At 43.8% G+C, this 16559-nt stretch overlaps 1 protein-coding gene across 6 annotated transcripts in view; it reads right to left on the reverse strand.

Annotated features, from left to right (window-relative positions):
* Positions 1 to 16559, reverse strand: part of LOC118359138 (ELAV-like protein 4) — an 87641-nt gene that overhangs the window by 16978 nt on the left and 54104 nt on the right. For 5 of the 6 annotated variants that reach the window (XM_035737420.2, XM_052480439.1, XM_052480436.1 and 2 more), the window contains 3 exons: positions 16000 to 16153; positions 5363 to 5588; positions 2042 to 2080 (listed from right to left, as the gene is read on the reverse strand). In XM_035737420.2, coding sequence (XP_035593313.1) covers positions 2042 to 2080; positions 5363 to 5588; positions 16000 to 16153 — 419 coding nt within the window. The remainder of the gene's footprint in view (positions 1 to 2041; positions 2081 to 5362; positions 5589 to 15999; positions 16154 to 16559) is intronic. The other variant, XM_035737422.2, reaches the window with a different exon arrangement.

Consider the following 16559-nt stretch of genomic DNA (forward strand, 5'->3'; position numbering starts at 1 on the left):
ATCTTACTCAAGCAAGGAAGCATTAGCTACACAAGCAGAGCAGAAAGTAGTCCGCTTTTAGCAAACAGAAAAACCAACACTCAAGACTTGCAACATCTATTGGGACGAGTACTCTCTCCCCACTAACAGACACCTAAGTCAGAGCCGAATCTCGAAGTCTTCATGTGCTTGAAAAGTTTCTAAATTGTGTGACACGTTCTTCCTTCAAGCGAGCTGAAGAGGAAAGAATTGAGGAAATGAATGCGAGCCCTGGTATTATAGCCAGGAAGGTGGGGTTTCCATGGGTGGTCACCACATCCATTGGCCCGTTGGGCGTAATTTCTGTTTTCTTCAGGTGAATTTGATCGTTGATTCCACATAGTATGTTATACCGAGTGACAGACTGAAAGGGAACTTCTAGTCACTTCAAGGCCTTTTTTAACACATTCTATTCTGATTTCTTTGTCTGGGAGAAATAACACCTTCATGGTCATTTGGATGTTAATGCAGGCGTGTGTGAGGGTGAGAGACAAGCAGGCTGGCTAACAGAGCCACAGAGGAGACTACAGTAGTGTCTACCAGGGCAAATCCAAACACACTGTGTTGATCTTCTATAGAGGAGTTGCATAGCAACAAGGAGGCTGACCTGCAGTGATCCCACCCTCCCCTAGCTCCCACCTCCACCTTGTACTGTTCACTTCTAAAATACACTGACTATTACTACTACTACTACCACACTTGCCTTTGTTCATTAATCACCACTTCAAACCATGTGCTTAGCAGGCAAGAGGCTATTCTCAAGGCATGGCTTGTTGGATTTCTGTATTCCAAACACTACTGCTTTGACAGTTTGTACATATTCAATAGTTTTCGCCTTGGTGCTGTGTTGTTGAACCAGCAGGCACTGCAGCATATTAGTAAATATCATGAATGTTTTCTCTTATTTTTGTGGTAATTTTCTTGGTCAGATAATTTGCACCCCCCTTCAACTGAATTAATTGTTTCCTGCCCCCGTACAAATAGTGATGCGTCGCCCAAGGAATGCTAGACAGATGAGTTGCTGCCTGGGACATTGACGGAGAGCTAGGTGTTAAAGATGATTTCTCATGCATCATTCTGTCACTGTGTTATAGTTGAGCCTTCGCTCCCTGATTCTGCCGAGCAGAAATGAATGCTTATCACTATTATGGAAACCGAGGAATTCAGGGGATTGGCCCTCATCACAGAACAAGCCTTTTAATCATTCCATTTAAAAATGGAAAAAAGAAAATGCTGCTTTTTTTCATGCTACATCTGGGATGACAGCCTTTTCAAAGGAACTCACTGATTACTGTAACATGCAACAAAATGTCATCAGCTGATATCATGTCTCAGAGCCGCTTCACTTTATGTAACATCAACAGTAGCACAAGCAAAAGATATGAGCAAAAGGAGGTGATCAGAAGTCGAACTGGCTTCAGTGAAACAGCGTTTCCTGCAGGGATCCAGGTGTCTCTAGCCTTGCCCCCTACTGACCCCTGACCCCTTAACCCCAACACCCATCACTACTTGTGCCTGATGTTATAACCTATTGTAATACTAATACAAGTATTATTACAAAAATGGTGGCAAAATCCTATTGAATTGGTTGGTTTGATACTGTGAATCTGATTCACAGCTTTAAAATGAGGTGATTCTAAACTGAGCTTGATTCCAATGTAACATCTAGATCTGGACAGAGGTTAGGCTAGAGTACCTGAATCTGGTAGAAAACAACACCGGAAAACAAGAGCTACACACAAGAGAACAGAAATATACACATAAACTATCCAAAGCATCGAAACGTAAAAGTCAGCAATCATCATACAAAGCAAATTGGACATTAGAAAACAAAATACCATTGTTTTCCTTTTGGACTAGTGGTTGGTGGATTCAAATTAAACAAGGCTAAAGAAAACCAAAAAAATCAACGCAGAATAACCTTGAACTGAATCGAATGCAAGTGACTTCCAAAAATGAAGAAAACAAGAGATAAATAATTTTGTCAACATGGACATCTGGCATTCAGTGAAGTTTTAATTACCTCTTTACGCCATAGGCCATATTAAGCAAATTGTCCAGCCTGTAAAGAGAAGGAGGGTTCTGGGGTTAATGCCAGGCAGATGGTCGACTCACTCAATGGAACTAATGCTACATCCCTGCCTCAATCAAAGAAGAAAGCCATCCAGAGATGGGCCATTACACTGAGGAGCCACACCAGTCAGGGTTGGTGTCATTCACACAGTAACTAAGTAGCAGGCTAGCTAGCAATAGTACTGTACAGCGCTATCACAAGAGGTCACTCTGACGCCCAATCAGCCAGCACAATGAGACCCATTTTCACACTCCACACATTCTTATGCTGCATGTGGCTTTCAGAGTGGTTCCACTGTACATCTCTGCTGTTGTGTTGAGGTCAAATAATTGATAAGTGATTTATAATTGTGGGTTAAGCCATAGTACTTACGTCAAAGAAAATTTAGAAATCTTGTCTTTCTCATTCAATTCAATGTCGATCCTGAGTCTAGACAGCATAATGAAAGAATGATTCTTCTCATTATTATTCCATTTGGCCTTAAGGTACTTTGCCATTATGTTTGTAATTTTGAAAAAGGTTGTGAGACAAATTGAATATATATATTATAGCACTAAATAGAAGCCTACAATAATAATTCAAAAATCAAGACATGCCCCCTTCTCCGGAGTTCTGTCAGTGTAATGGTCATTTTGTGAGAGATAGTAAAGGTTTTAAGACAGGAAGATGACAGGAATAAAGTTGCATAGTAAAACAATAACTGACCAAAAGTAACAGTAACTGAGCAAAACATGTTGTTTCCTGTTGACGCCTTTCCATGTGGAAAGGTTATGACGTTTCATATGGGATGGTGTGTGTTAAGCCCAAATCAAACGGAACGTTTTTCTTTTTATGCACGTGAACATGCTGGAATTAGAATGCACGGTAGTGAAGGATAGAAAACAAGAGGTCCGCGTGTGAGCGTCAATAGCATCATAGAGCGTCAAATTAGAAAGCAGGTCTATTTTTCTCGTGTCAACGCAGCTACGCAAAGCAATGCTGGTAAAATTAGAGGATAAATTGCCAGAAAGTAGGCATTGTTACGTCTGGAATTGTGACATGTATAGAAAAAACGTGTCTATTTATTGTTGATAATAATACTGCCAGTGCCAATAATACATATTTGAAAACAATAATGTTATGCCTAGGTGTGTTGATTTCGATCACAGGCATATAGACTAGGCAGGCTACAGCTAGGAAACTCCAGGAACTCCGATTTCAAGAGAGAATACTGTTAGTAGAAAGAACGAGACTGGCTAAATTCTTTATAAACTGCTCGGGTTTATTCTCTACAACTGTCCTCATAAACATTTGTGAGCTAACATAACAATTGTTTAGAGCAGGCAGGTACAGTGGCTCCCGTAGGACATATAAGGTGAGTCAAAGGAACACAACAATACTTCACAAGGGCTACATAGCGAACTTAATAAATAAACGGTTTATTATGGATTCTTATGACAATTAAGTTGGCATACGCTCTGCACTGAATGTGAATTGACACTCTTCACTCTTTAAAAAAATCTGTGTTTTACCCCCTTTTCTTCCCAATTTCGTGATATCCAATTGGTAGTTAGTCTTGTCCCATCGCTGCAACTCCCGTACGGACTCAGGAGAGGCGATGGCCGCCCCCATGTGTCGGAATGCGCCCGGCCCGCCACAGGAGTTGCTAGAGCGTGATGGGACAAGGACATCCCAGCCGGGCCAAACCCTCCCCTAACCCTGACGACGCTGGGCCAATTTTCCGAACCAGGATCTGTAGTGACACAGCTTGCACTGCAATGCAGTGCCCTAGACCGCGACTCGGGAGGCCCGACGCGCTCTACTCTTGTGTGCAAATTTGGACGCCGTTGACGGCGTCTCTCCGTGTGATTTGGGTTTTAGTCAGTGCTGCGAGCTGGCTGGGAGGAACAATCAGGCTGGTCATGCAGACGGACAGTCACTGTGCTCAGTGGGCCAAGGATGGAAGCCCCTCAGCCACATAAATCAGAGGCTTTTTGGATGCGGCCTACTTGGCCACTCAATGACCTTCATGTGTCACATGGGTCTGCACTGTCTCATGTCTTATTAAGCCCTTCAGCCTAATGGAAGGGTTGGGAACTTGGGGCCATTCTAAAGTACTTCTCCCCTTCAAAACACACAGTCTGTCTGTGCTACAGGTCATCAGTGGGCAGAGATGCCGTCTGTGAACCTGACAAAAAAAATCTAAACAAAGCACAACAATATGTTGACTCATTAAGGCAGCAATTAGGCCATTATGTGGGCTGGGACTGAGCAATCTGCTTTGTGGGTAAATGAGTCAATTGGACTGGAAGCTCTAAGGAGGCGCTTCAGGACGCTGTGCTGGAGACATCTGCTGGGCTGCTGCTGCAAAAACCAACCTGCCTTGGATGCCAGCTTTTCACACTGCCTCTCCAAGCCCTCAGCACACAATAGGGCCTTTGTGCTGTTTCTCAATGCATGTAAATGAGAAAGGTCCATTTAAAAAATCTGTTCAATTAAAACCTGCTCATACCTTAGATATAATAAGCATAATTGACTTATTACTGTAATTATTAACGTGGAGAATCAGTAATAACTGAAACCTGTTTTCTTTTCTTTTGTTTGCTTCTTAGAGGAGGACCAGAAAAACAGGCCTTACATTTAATGGTGGAAAATGGCCGACTTTGACAGGACAGGTGATGCACTTTCTGAGGTTGTGGGTTAGGTTAAGTCCCGTGGCTGTTGGTTGTAATAGTGAGGTCTTTGTGTATTACAGGCAGCTAGCTAGCTTTTGATCGCCTAAGAGTGCTCAGACTTTGTTGGTCTTACTTTTCTGTAATCTGGGCCAAAATCTGAAATACATTTTTCGTTCAGGTCATAATTTGAATTTTCTCATTGTGATTATCATGAGTATCATGGGGTATATTTTATTTGGGAATGAACCGTGGGTGGTAAGAGGGGATAACCGTTTGTTTCATTATGGAATAAGGAGAGTGATCTGATGAGGTGATGTGATGGAGACATTGTGAACGACAGAACCCCACTGTCTCTTGTGAACAGTTCTACTCTGATATGTGTGGAGCTTCAGGAAACCCACTCTTTTGGAACAGAAATGCATTCTTGTTTGAATGCACCAAGAATCAGAGATCACATTGGTGATTGATGACTCATAAGGTTGTTGATCGTTGTAATTAGACATAAAAATCCCATACTCAACTTTACAGTACATATTATATTCTCTCTGAACCAATAACCCAATGGCTGAACCTGACCATGACCTCCCGACCCTTGTTGTGAGCCCCAGGTGTTTACCTGAACCTCTGGGCCTGGTGGTGGAGGGGGCCTGGGTACCGGCGGTTGGGTGACTGGTACAGCTGGGACAGAAGGGCTTGGCTGGTCTTCTGGCTGGGGTTGTTGGCGAACTTGACGGTGATGGGCTCGGCAGCTCCAGAGGGTTTCTGTCCATTCAGCCCCTTGATGGCCTCCTCAGCCTCTATCCTCTTATCAAAGCGAATGAATCCCACACCCCGCGAACCACCTGTGGGGCCAACACATCACAAACAGGAGGGGCGTCCTTTTACTTCACGTGGTTCCGGTTAGATAACACACATCTACACATACATACTGTACATCTCACAGCCCATGTTCTCTGTTTCATACATGGTACAGAGAGGATATCTGTCTTTTTAGTCATGTATAAAGCAATGTTTAGGGGATACAATGAGTTGGAAATGATTTGTTTTCCATTCTGTGAGGGATTTGCTTTCTGGGTTACTTAAAGAACACAGAATAGAGCAGAGGGAAAAGCGAAGGCACAGCCATGATTTCCTGTGCTGTCAAAGAGACAGTTAATTTGTCTTCCTCTCTCACAAAGAGCATGAGAGCTGATGCCCGCTGATGCAGAAATGCTGTTATGTTGTTTGGGTGCTAGCTGCTGTAGTGCTGTGTCTCCTCAGCTCGTTGAGGCTACTGCGTGAGGCACTTTGGACTCAGCACACACTGCAGTTCTCCTCCTAGCTGAAGGCCACACACTCAGGCCTCACGTCATGTTGTCGGTGACATTTGAGTCGTTTCCAAGGCAATGTATTTTGACCGCCACCTGAAAGTAACATTGAGAGACGCACTGCCCGGAAGGTCTTTTGTTGGGCTCCATAAATGCGTGCTTCTCATTTTTAATGAGGCTCGCTGACTGGCCCTGGGGATGCTCGCTCAGTGACAGCACGCTGCCAGGTCTATTTGCATAATACTGTGTGTGTACAGACTGGCATCTCTACACCACACACAGAAACACTTTTTATTGGCATTTCGCTCTCTGCTCTCAAAACGTTGCCTGCTCTTATTGAGGTTTTTCTGTTCCACTGTCTCATTGTCTTCTTGAATCGGACTCCTTTGACATGTGCAGCCCTGAACAAATATTTACACACAATCTCTCCAATGCCAAATGCTTTCATTCACTCTAATGCTGTATTATTTTCACTGAGGGTTGCTGCCGTTCTTGACAATCTCTCCAAATCCCTTCCCTGCCTTCCCTGTATCTGTAATTTATAATTAGGTTGTCACAGCTAGAAAATAATGAACACATAGTCTGTTATTCCAACGGGGTTTGAATTGTTGGCATACAGCTCTGGCTCCAGTGTGAAACTAGGGTCAATGCTGCTTCGGGAGAAAATACTGTCATCGGTATTCCTAGGTGGTAACTAGTGCATATTGTTTTTGTATATTCTGTTGATTTGTTTGTCACTTTACACCGAGTGTACAAAACATGAGGAACACCTGCTCTTTCTATGACATAGGCTGACCAGGTGAATCCAGGTCAAAGCTATGACCTCTTATTGATGTCACTTGTTAAATCCACTTCAAATTAGTGTACAGTGCATTTGGAAAGTATTCAGACCCCTTGACTTTTCCCCCATTTTGTTACATTACTGCCTTATTCCAAAATGGATTAAATAATCCCCCCCCCTCATCAATCCACACACAATACCCAGTAATGACAAAGCAAAAACAGGGTTTTAGACTTGTTGCACATTAAAAAAGAAGAAGAAAGAAATATCACATTTACATAAGTGTTCAGACCCTTTACTCAGTACTTTGTTGAAGCACCTTTGGCAGCAATTACAGCCTCGAGTTTTCTTGGGTATGAGGCTACAAGCTTGGCAAACCTGTATTTGGGGTGTTTCTCCCATACTTCTCTGCAGATCCTTTCAAGCTTTCGGTTCAGATGGGGAGCGTCGCAGCACAGCCCAGCACAGACCTATTTTTTAGGTCTCTCCAGAGCTGTTCGATCAGGTTCAAGTCCGGGCTCTGGCTGGGCCACTCAAGTATGTTCAGAGATTTGTCCCGAAGCCACTCCTGCGTTGTCTTGGCTGTGTGCTTAGGGTCATTGTCCTGTTGAAAGGTGAACCTTCACCCCAGTCTGAGGTCCTGAGCACTCTGGAGCAGGTTTTCATCAAGGATCTCTCTGTACTTTGCGCCATCTTTCCCTTGATCCTGCCCAGTTTCTCAGTCCCTGCCGCTGAAAAACATCCCCACAGAATGATGCTGCTACCACCATGCTTCACCGTAGGGATGTTGCCAGGTTTCCTCCAGACGTGATGCTTGGCATTCAGGCCAAAGAGCTAAGTCTTGGTTTCATCAGACCAGAGATGACCAGACCATTGTTTCTCATGGTCAGAGTCCTTTAGGTGACCTTTGCAAACTCCAAGCGGGTTATCATGTGCCTTTTACTGTGGAGTGGCTTCCATCTGGCCACTCTACCATAAAGGCCTGATTGGTGGAGGGCTGCTGAGATGGTTGTCCTTCTGGAAGGCTCTCCCATCTCCGAAGAGGAACTCTGAAGGTTTGACAGTGTGACCATTGGGTTCTTAGTTACCTCCCTGACCTTCTGGAAGGCTCTCCCATCTCTACGATTGCTTGGTTTCTGCTCTGAGAGGAACTCTGAAGGATTTGACAGTAGCAGATGACCATTCATTATGGGATATTGTGACCAATGATTTCTAATCCTTGAGACAATTGAGCCATGGATTGTGTATGTGTGCCATTCAGAGAGTGAACGGAGTATGGTAGTAGGTGCCAGGCACACCGGTTTGAGTGTGTCAAGAACTGCAAAGCTGCTGGGTTTTTCACACTCAACAGTTTCCGTGTGTACCTTCCGTGCCAACTTAACACAACTGTGGGAAGCATTGGAGTCAACATGGGCCAGCATCCCTGTGGAACGCTTTCAACACCTTGTAAAGTCCATGCCCTGATGAATTGAGGCTGTTCTGAGGGCAAAAGGGGAAAAGGGATGGGGTGCAACGTAATATTAGGAAGGTGCTCCTAATGTTTAGTACACTTAGTGTGTAAAATCAGAGTTGGGCTTTGTTTTGCTAACTTCACTTTATGCATACCAACTGTGCAAAAATCTACGAGACGACTTTGAATCAACGTGGAAAACGGATTGAATTTGTAAAAACTCATAACATAACTACGTAGTTAAATAAAGGTTAAAATGTTATTTTTCTTTTTAAATATGGGCTTTTTTTGGGGGGTTGGTTTCATGTTGAATTCACATTAGCTGACAACCCAAACAAATGTAAATCAAAACTTGACGCTGAACTGATGTCTGTGCCCAGTGGGTAGCTTTGTTTGTTCACCTTTTTCTACATAAACCCAATAGCTACTACTGTCAAGATAGGAGGGGTTGTATTATAAGACTACATTATTTTGAGATGCAATATGCTTATTTCACTGTTTCAGAGCTGTGAAATACATGTTGACACCCTATGGACTCTTCTCCTTTGGGGATATGATCACACCTCATTGGAAGAGAGAAGACAAGCACCAGTCCTCTAAGACCCATGGCCTTGAACTGCACCAGGATGCAGATGCTTGAAGAGGTCTACACACCAGTATTGCTTGGCATAGAGATGAAGGCTGAAAACACATTCAGCGTGGGATCTGAAGAAAACACCCCAGCCACTTGAATGAAGTGGTGAACAGAAGAGGTGTCTTAAAGAAAGGGGTGTGAAGAGTGGAGGGCTACTGCATTGGTATCTGGGACTAACTCTGTCCTTGTGTATGTGGAGAGGTAGAAGGGTATTGTGCCTGTACACTAGTGCTGTGGAGAGAGGTGAGAGGGTATTGTGCCTGTACACTAGTGCTGTGGAGAGAGGTGAGAGGGTATTGTGCCTGGACACTAGTGCAGTGGAGAGAGGTGAGAGGGTATTGTGCCTGTACACTGTGCTGTGGAGAGAGGTAGTGTGCCTGTACACTAGTGCAGTGGAGAGAGGTGAGAGGGTATTGTGCCTGTACACTACTGCTGTGGAGAGAGGTGAGAGGGTATTGTGCCTGTACACTAGTGCAGTGGAGAGAGAGGTGAGAGGGTATTGTGCCTATACAGCAGTGCTGTGGAGAGAGGTGAGAGGGTATTGTGCCTGTACACTAGTGCAGTGGAGAGTGCCTGTAGTGCTGTGGAGTGAGGTGAGAGGGTATTGTGCCTGTACACTAGTGCAGTGGAGAGAGGTGAGAGGGTATTGTGCCTGTACACAGTGCTAGTGCTGTGGAGAGAGGTGAGAGGGTATTGTGCCTGTACACTAGTGCAGTGGAGAGAGGTGAGAGGGTATTGTGCCTATACAGCAGTGCTGTGGAGAGAGGTGAGAGGGTATTGTGCCTGTACACTAGTGCAGTGGAGAGAGGTGAGAGGGTATTGTGCCTGTACACTAGTGCTGTGGAGAGAGGTGAGAGGGTATTGTGCCTGTACACTAGTGCTGTGGAGAGAGGTGAGAGGGTATTGTGCCTGTACACTAGTGCTGTGGAGAGAGGTGAGAGGGTATTGTGCCTGTACACTAGTGCAGTGGAGAGAGGTGAGAGGGTATTGTGCCTATACAGCAGTGCTGTGGAGAGAGGTGAGAGGGTATTGTGCCTGTACACTAGTGCTGTGGAGAGAGGTGAGAGGGTATTGTGCCTGTACACTAGTGCTGTGGAGAGAGGTGAGAGGGTATTGTGCCTGTACACTAGTGCTGTGGAGAGAGGTGAGAGGGTATTGTGCCTATACAGCAGTGCTGTGGAGAGAGGTGAGAGGGTATTGTGCCTATACAGCAGTGCTGTGGATAGAGGTGAGAGAGACTTTGACCCCACTAACAGTAACACCTCTCATTTCTCCTTTCACTGCCCTATAGACATTCTGGGCATGAAGAGAAACACTGCTACTGCACTGCAAGGTCGGCTGGCCTAATGCAATTACACCACAGCAGGTTAGGCGACCATGACCTTTGACCCTGTGACTGTGATACATTGGCAGAGAGACTTCATACAGGCAGTTCTGTGTGTCAAACTGCTGACAGCTGGTGCTTCGGAGGACAATCTAATGTAGGGTATCCTTTGGATTCCATCTGGGGTTCCTCAAGCAAGGCAGAAACCGAACAAAACGATCCCAGAAGTAATTTACCTAATAGTTTAAATAAAAATGAAATGACTGTCTTTGTGTTGAGAAAAAAAAAATGTCACTAGCTTTTCCAGCATTAACATAATGAGCTTCCAGCTGTTTTTTTGTGGTTGTTTTTTTGTTTTTACACCATACCGAAACAAAGCAAACATGCAGGCTGAGGGAGTCTGGGAAGCAGCCTGTACCTTCAGCCAGTTCCAGCACTTATCACAGACCATACAGCATTAGGCCACAGATGCACAACGGTCTACAGGCACTTTCCTTCTCAGAAATCAGCTGGGCTTATGTAACTCTCTACCTGTGCTTATCTATTCCCAGCACACATGAACACTGAGAATGGCTGGTTTATTAATAACCCTAACCAGAAACAAGGGAAGACAGTAGCAAGGAGCTGCTGGTGCCCTGACAAAGAATTCTGCATGCCCACTGCACTTGGGCGCTACCAGGGCGCTCCCCAACACTACGCTCTCAGCCCGGGGACAATAAGACAAACATTCCTCTGGGAAATCTGCAGATCTGATAATCTGGCCAGGTGGCTGACGAAAGCCTTTGCTCTGCTCTCCAAACTTGAGCATTTTGCTGCCGTTTCTCATTCCACTCTTTTAAGTGGCTATGCCAACTGTATGGAGCGTTTATTAAACAGTCAGGTTAAATACATTAGAGAAAGAAAAAACATCTTATCACCTCCTAATCAGAGGGAGCGAGGGGGGGGGGAGTCCCCGTTTTAAGTAACTCACTTTGTGGGGATAGATACATATGGACTTTGAAAAGGCATTGGGATAGAAACCTTTGAAGAGCTTAGGTGCTCTCTGCTCCGCTCAGTAAAAGCAGAGTTAAAGCCATCTGTCTGCTTCTATGTGTGACCACAGGCCAAAGTAACCATGTAATACACTCCATGTTATGGAGTCTGGTGGGTTATAGACACCAGGACAGAGAAGAATTGTACAAAGTATTATTTTCCATGTATATAAATCAGGTTTGCACCTACGTGGTCTTGATGTTTAGCCAAACATGGTGTGGATTCTATGCTAGCCAGAATGTACTACACCATATATCATCAACCTCCACTGTAAGAGTGTAGATGTGCATATGGAGAGGAAGTCACATACTGATTGATAAAGTAGAAATTCAATAGGGGTTGTATGTACAGCACCAGTCAAACATTTGGACACACCGACTCAATCCAGAGGTTTTCTTTATTTTGACTATTTGACTAATTGTGAGGACATCAAAACTATGAAATAACACACATGGAATAATGTAGTAACCACAAAAGTGTTAATGAAATCAAAATATATTTTATATTTCAGATTCTTTAAAGTAGCCACCCGTTGCCTTGATGACAGCTTTACACACTCTTGGCTTTCTCTCAACTAGCTTCATTAGGTAGTCACCTGGAATCCATTTCAATTCACAGGTGTGCCTTGTTAAAAATTAATTTGTGGAATTTATTTCCTTCTTAATACGTTTGAGACAATCAGTTGTGTTGTGACAAGGTATGGGGTGGTAAACAAAAGACAGCCCTATTCGGTAAAAGACCAAGTCCATATTATGGCAAGAACAGCTCAAATAAGCAAAGAGAAACGACAGTCCATCATTACTTTAAGACATGAAGACATCAAGAACTTTGAAAGTTTCTTCAAGTGCAGTCGTAAAAAACCATCAAGCGCTATGACGAAACTGACTCTCAAGAGGACCAACACAGGAAAGGAAGACCCAGAGTTATGGAGGATAAGTTCATTAGAGTTGCCAGCCTCAGAAATTGCAGCCCAAATAAACGCTTCACAGAATCCAAGTAACAGACACACCCCAAATTCAACTATTAAGAGGACACTGCGTGAAATCAGGCCTTCATGGCCAAATTGCTGCAAAGAAACCACTACTAAAGGACACCAATAAGAAGAAGAGACTTGCTTGGTACAAGAAACACGAGCAATGGACTTCAGACCAGTGGAAATCTGTCCTTTGGTCTGATGAGTCCAAATTTGAGATTTTTGGTTCCAACCACTGTGTCTTTGTGAGACACAGAGGAGGTGAATGGATGATCTCCGCATGTGTGGTTCCCACCGTTAAGCATGGAGGAGGAGATGTGATGGTGTGGGATTGCTTTGCTGGTGACTCTGTCAGTGATTTATTTTGAATTGAAGGCACACTTAACCAGCATGGCTACCACAACATTCTGCAGCAATACGACATCCCATCTGGTTTGCGCTTAGTGGGACTGTCATTTGTTTTTCAACAGGACAATGACTCAACACACCTCCAGGCTGGGTAAGGGCTATTTGACCAAGGAGAGTGATGGAGTGCTGCATCAGATGACCTGGCCTCCGCAATCCCCTGACCTCAACCCAATTGAAATGGTTTGAGATGAGTTGGACCTCAGAGTGAAGGAAAAGCAGCCAACAAGTGCCCAGCATATGTGGGAACTCCTTCAAGAACGTTGGAAAAGCATTCCAGGTGAAGCTGGTTGAGAGAATGCCAAGAGTGTGCAAGGCAAAGGTTGGCTACTTTGAAGAATCTAAAATCTAAAATATATTTTGATGTGTTTAACACTTGTTTGGTTACTACATGATTCCATATGTTTTATTTCATAGTTTGATGTTTTCACTATTATTCTACAATGTAGAAAATAGTACAAATAAAGAAAAACCCTTGAATGAGTAGGTGTGTCCAAACTTTTGACTGGTACTGTATGTGTGTAGAGCATATGAATGTTCTGCATGCTTATTATTGTAATATATAATAATAATATATGAGCAATAGTAAGTAGTCTGTGTGACTAGGGGTAGACAACAACCCTCTGTAATATAAGAGAAACAGGCACTTTTTCACTTAAGGGTTTAACTGGTAAAAGCAAGCTCTCCGGATCAATTGTATTTGCTCTCATTGATGAGACGTGTATTGACTGACTGCTGTGTGCCTGGGCCCTGCAGAGATGTTCAGAATATTTAACTATTGATCAATGTCTCTCCATATTATATTTCCTTCACATTGATGTTAGCTTAAACCAGCTGTTCGTATTGAACATCATGATCTGACAACATTCCCAAAGGTTAGTGAGAGTGATGAGGAATAAAAATGCTGCTCTGCAATAGTTCTTCCAATATAGAGAAGAAATATATATATCCATTCTGCAGGGATCAATAGAAAGAGAGGGAGAGAAGAGAAAGATACTAATATTGGCAAAACACTTTGGTTACATGATTGATGTGTTACGCAATGACTGCCAGGCCTGCATCAGAGAGGTTGAGCCAAAGGGCTCGTGTGTGATGTTCTGATTGTGTTGGAGAGAAGAATCTTCATGATCAGGACATTGCCACTCAAGTGCGCTAAGGCTCTGTAATAACAGAACTCCCCATTCCTGACTTATTGTCAAGTCAATGTGAGTTCAGTCAGAAATACTTGGACTATTTGTAACAGAACATTGTCTTCTCTATAAACGATGCAAACTGTGGCTCAACAAAGTTATTTCTGGACGATACTGAGCAGGAGACTGACTGCAATTTGCATCAAGTTGATTAAGGTCTGTGAAAATGAAGTAAATATCCCCTTCAGTGAGTTTAAGCACATTTGTTTATTCCAAACTGATTCGTAGATTGGGCTTTGGAGCTTGTGGCTCACTCTGAACCACAGTCATGTGGGCTTGGCATCTACTGTCAGAACAGACATGTCTGAAACTGAACATATGGAGTGAAATTCTGATTTGGAAAAATGTCAATTTGTTGATAATATTTGACATTTGTGTGTGTAATGATGTTGAAATCACATGATTAACTGTCCTATACTGTACATGTTAATGGTTAACCACTAAAAAGTCAAGCACAAAGGCAAAGCTTTTAAACTTTCTCGTTCTATCTTCCCCTCTGTCTCTCTCACCCACAGTTACACTTGTGCGAGTAGCAGGAGAGTTTTAATTTGCGGTCCATTCCTCTTTATGGCGGTACTTGTGAACTGGGAAGATGTGCCAGCGCTGAGCTCTCGGGGTCCTCTAAAATCCTCCTTGTTTCTTAATCACCAGCAACTAAAATGTAATTAGTCATTAAAATTCTTCCAGCGGATCCCCCTGCCTCAGGGGAGACATTTCTGGGCTGGGCCTGCATGTGCTGCTGGGCCAGACACTGTGTGTGTGAGAGAGGAAGAGAGAAGAGAGGAGAGGAGAATAGAGTAAAGGAGTGTTAGAGAAAGTGCATGTGTGCACATCCGAGGAGGCAGAAGCTTTGCCTGTCTCTCTGTGGAGTGGTTCTGGCACTGTGAGACATGTAAGGTTATGATCCTGCCTACTGTTCCCTTCAACAGTGTGGTTGGGAAACAATGGAGAAGCAGAAGAGACTATTGGCAGATCAGCAGGATGAGCACTGGGCTTGTGAAGAACCTGCTTGGGAAACTGTTCTGCTTCTTAAGACTGAAACTGTGCGCAAGCATGGTAATAACATGAATTATTGAGACCCAGAATGTGTCAGACATTCTATTCCATGGCAATTTAGGCTAAGCTAGTTTGATTTATTTATGACGGTGGTTTGTGACTAGACAAAAAAAACTGAAATCACTGAGTTTAATCACTGAGTTTAAGGTAGAGACTTCTGGTTTTTGCATGGGCTGCGTCTCAATCAACCGCATCCACCGGTGTCGGCCATTATGCGCTGAGGTGGAAGGCACCTGAACTACAACAGTGTTTATGAGACCAGGAGACATCCCAGAAACGGTTTGAGCAAGAAACAAGTTCTGAAAGCTGAGATTCTCCCGAACATGAAAGTGTCATCCGTTTTGCTTTACGTAGGCTAACTGCATTAACTTCCATCAAATATTTTCTTTACATATATATATATTTTTAGACCTAGAGGGGTCCTAAAATTCCCTAATCAAATAGCTAAATAGTCCATCTTAAAGACAATCTTATTAAAATAATTCCATGTGTTAGCTTAGTCCATATATCGCCATCTAGAGGCTTAGACTCTAGGGGATTTAGGAGAATATCAAGCTGGCTAGCTAGTACTGCTGTTTTATGAACAGATGTGTTTTTCACGGCCTTGACTTTGTGTGTTGTTGTTTGTGATCCCAGAGGGCTGCGTGGAACAGGTCTTGTGGAAGCATACAGTAGTTGCAAATAAACCCGGCTCTCAACTTGATCCTGCTCTGCTATGCTTTGCCCCAGTACCAGGTCTGATGTATTCTGCGTAGGCAAATGAGTGTGGCTTTACAATGTGCTGCACTCATTCTGCTTCATCAGTACACATTACACATAACACTGGAGCCTGCCGCAGGCAGACAAAACCTCGGAAATGGATCTAAGAGCTGTGCAATGGAAGTCATGCTGCATGATTCTGCATCATGACAATGGTTTAATCTAGTTGTGTGCCTGCGCTCGGGTTGTGAGTTGAGTGTATTAAGTCAGATTAACTTCCGTTTGTGTTTTTATGTATGTGTGCGCGTGTTTAGACCAATGCTTGTGTGCTGTGCTGGCTAGGGAGTTGGTTTCTGTGGGTGTGTGCGTGCGTATATAAATGAAAAGGCGACCCATGGATACCTGTGACCTGGTCCACCAGGATGCGGGAGGTGATGATGCGTCCATACTGGGAGAAGAGCTGCTCCAGGTCCTTCTGAGTCATGGTCTTGGGCAGACCACTCACATACAGGTTAGCGTCTCGGATGGAGGCTGAGCTGGGTCGTGCATATGACACCTGAGGAGAAAGGTGGAATGGGGTAGAGATGGGTATTAGATATAAGAGGTGATGGACATGGGTGTAGCATAGCTTTAGTCTTACTTCTATGAGAACGTTTGAGCCAACAGCATTGGATTGTACTTTGTCCATGGCATTGGCAGAGATGTCTGTGTAACTTGTTTTTAATGACTTGAATCACAGGGCTTCACCTGACTGAGCTTGTTTGAATTAGCACATTAGTTTTCATCTAAAATCCATTTACACATTAGCCTTGCAGACCCCACGCAGAAGAGGTGTGAGGAAAGGTAGGTGCCAATTTATCTTCTGTTTCATTTGTCGTTCTACATTTTATTTGTGTACTGTAGCGAAAGGCTCACACATGAACCCTCACCCCATCAACCCTCCCCCCTATCATTAATATGGA

Source organism: Oncorhynchus keta, chromosome 26, assembly GCF_023373465.1.
Source record: "Oncorhynchus keta strain PuntledgeMale-10-30-2019 chromosome 26, Oket_V2, whole genome shotgun sequence".
NCBI classification, from domain to species: domain Eukaryota; kingdom Metazoa; phylum Chordata; class Actinopteri; order Salmoniformes; family Salmonidae; genus Oncorhynchus; species Oncorhynchus keta.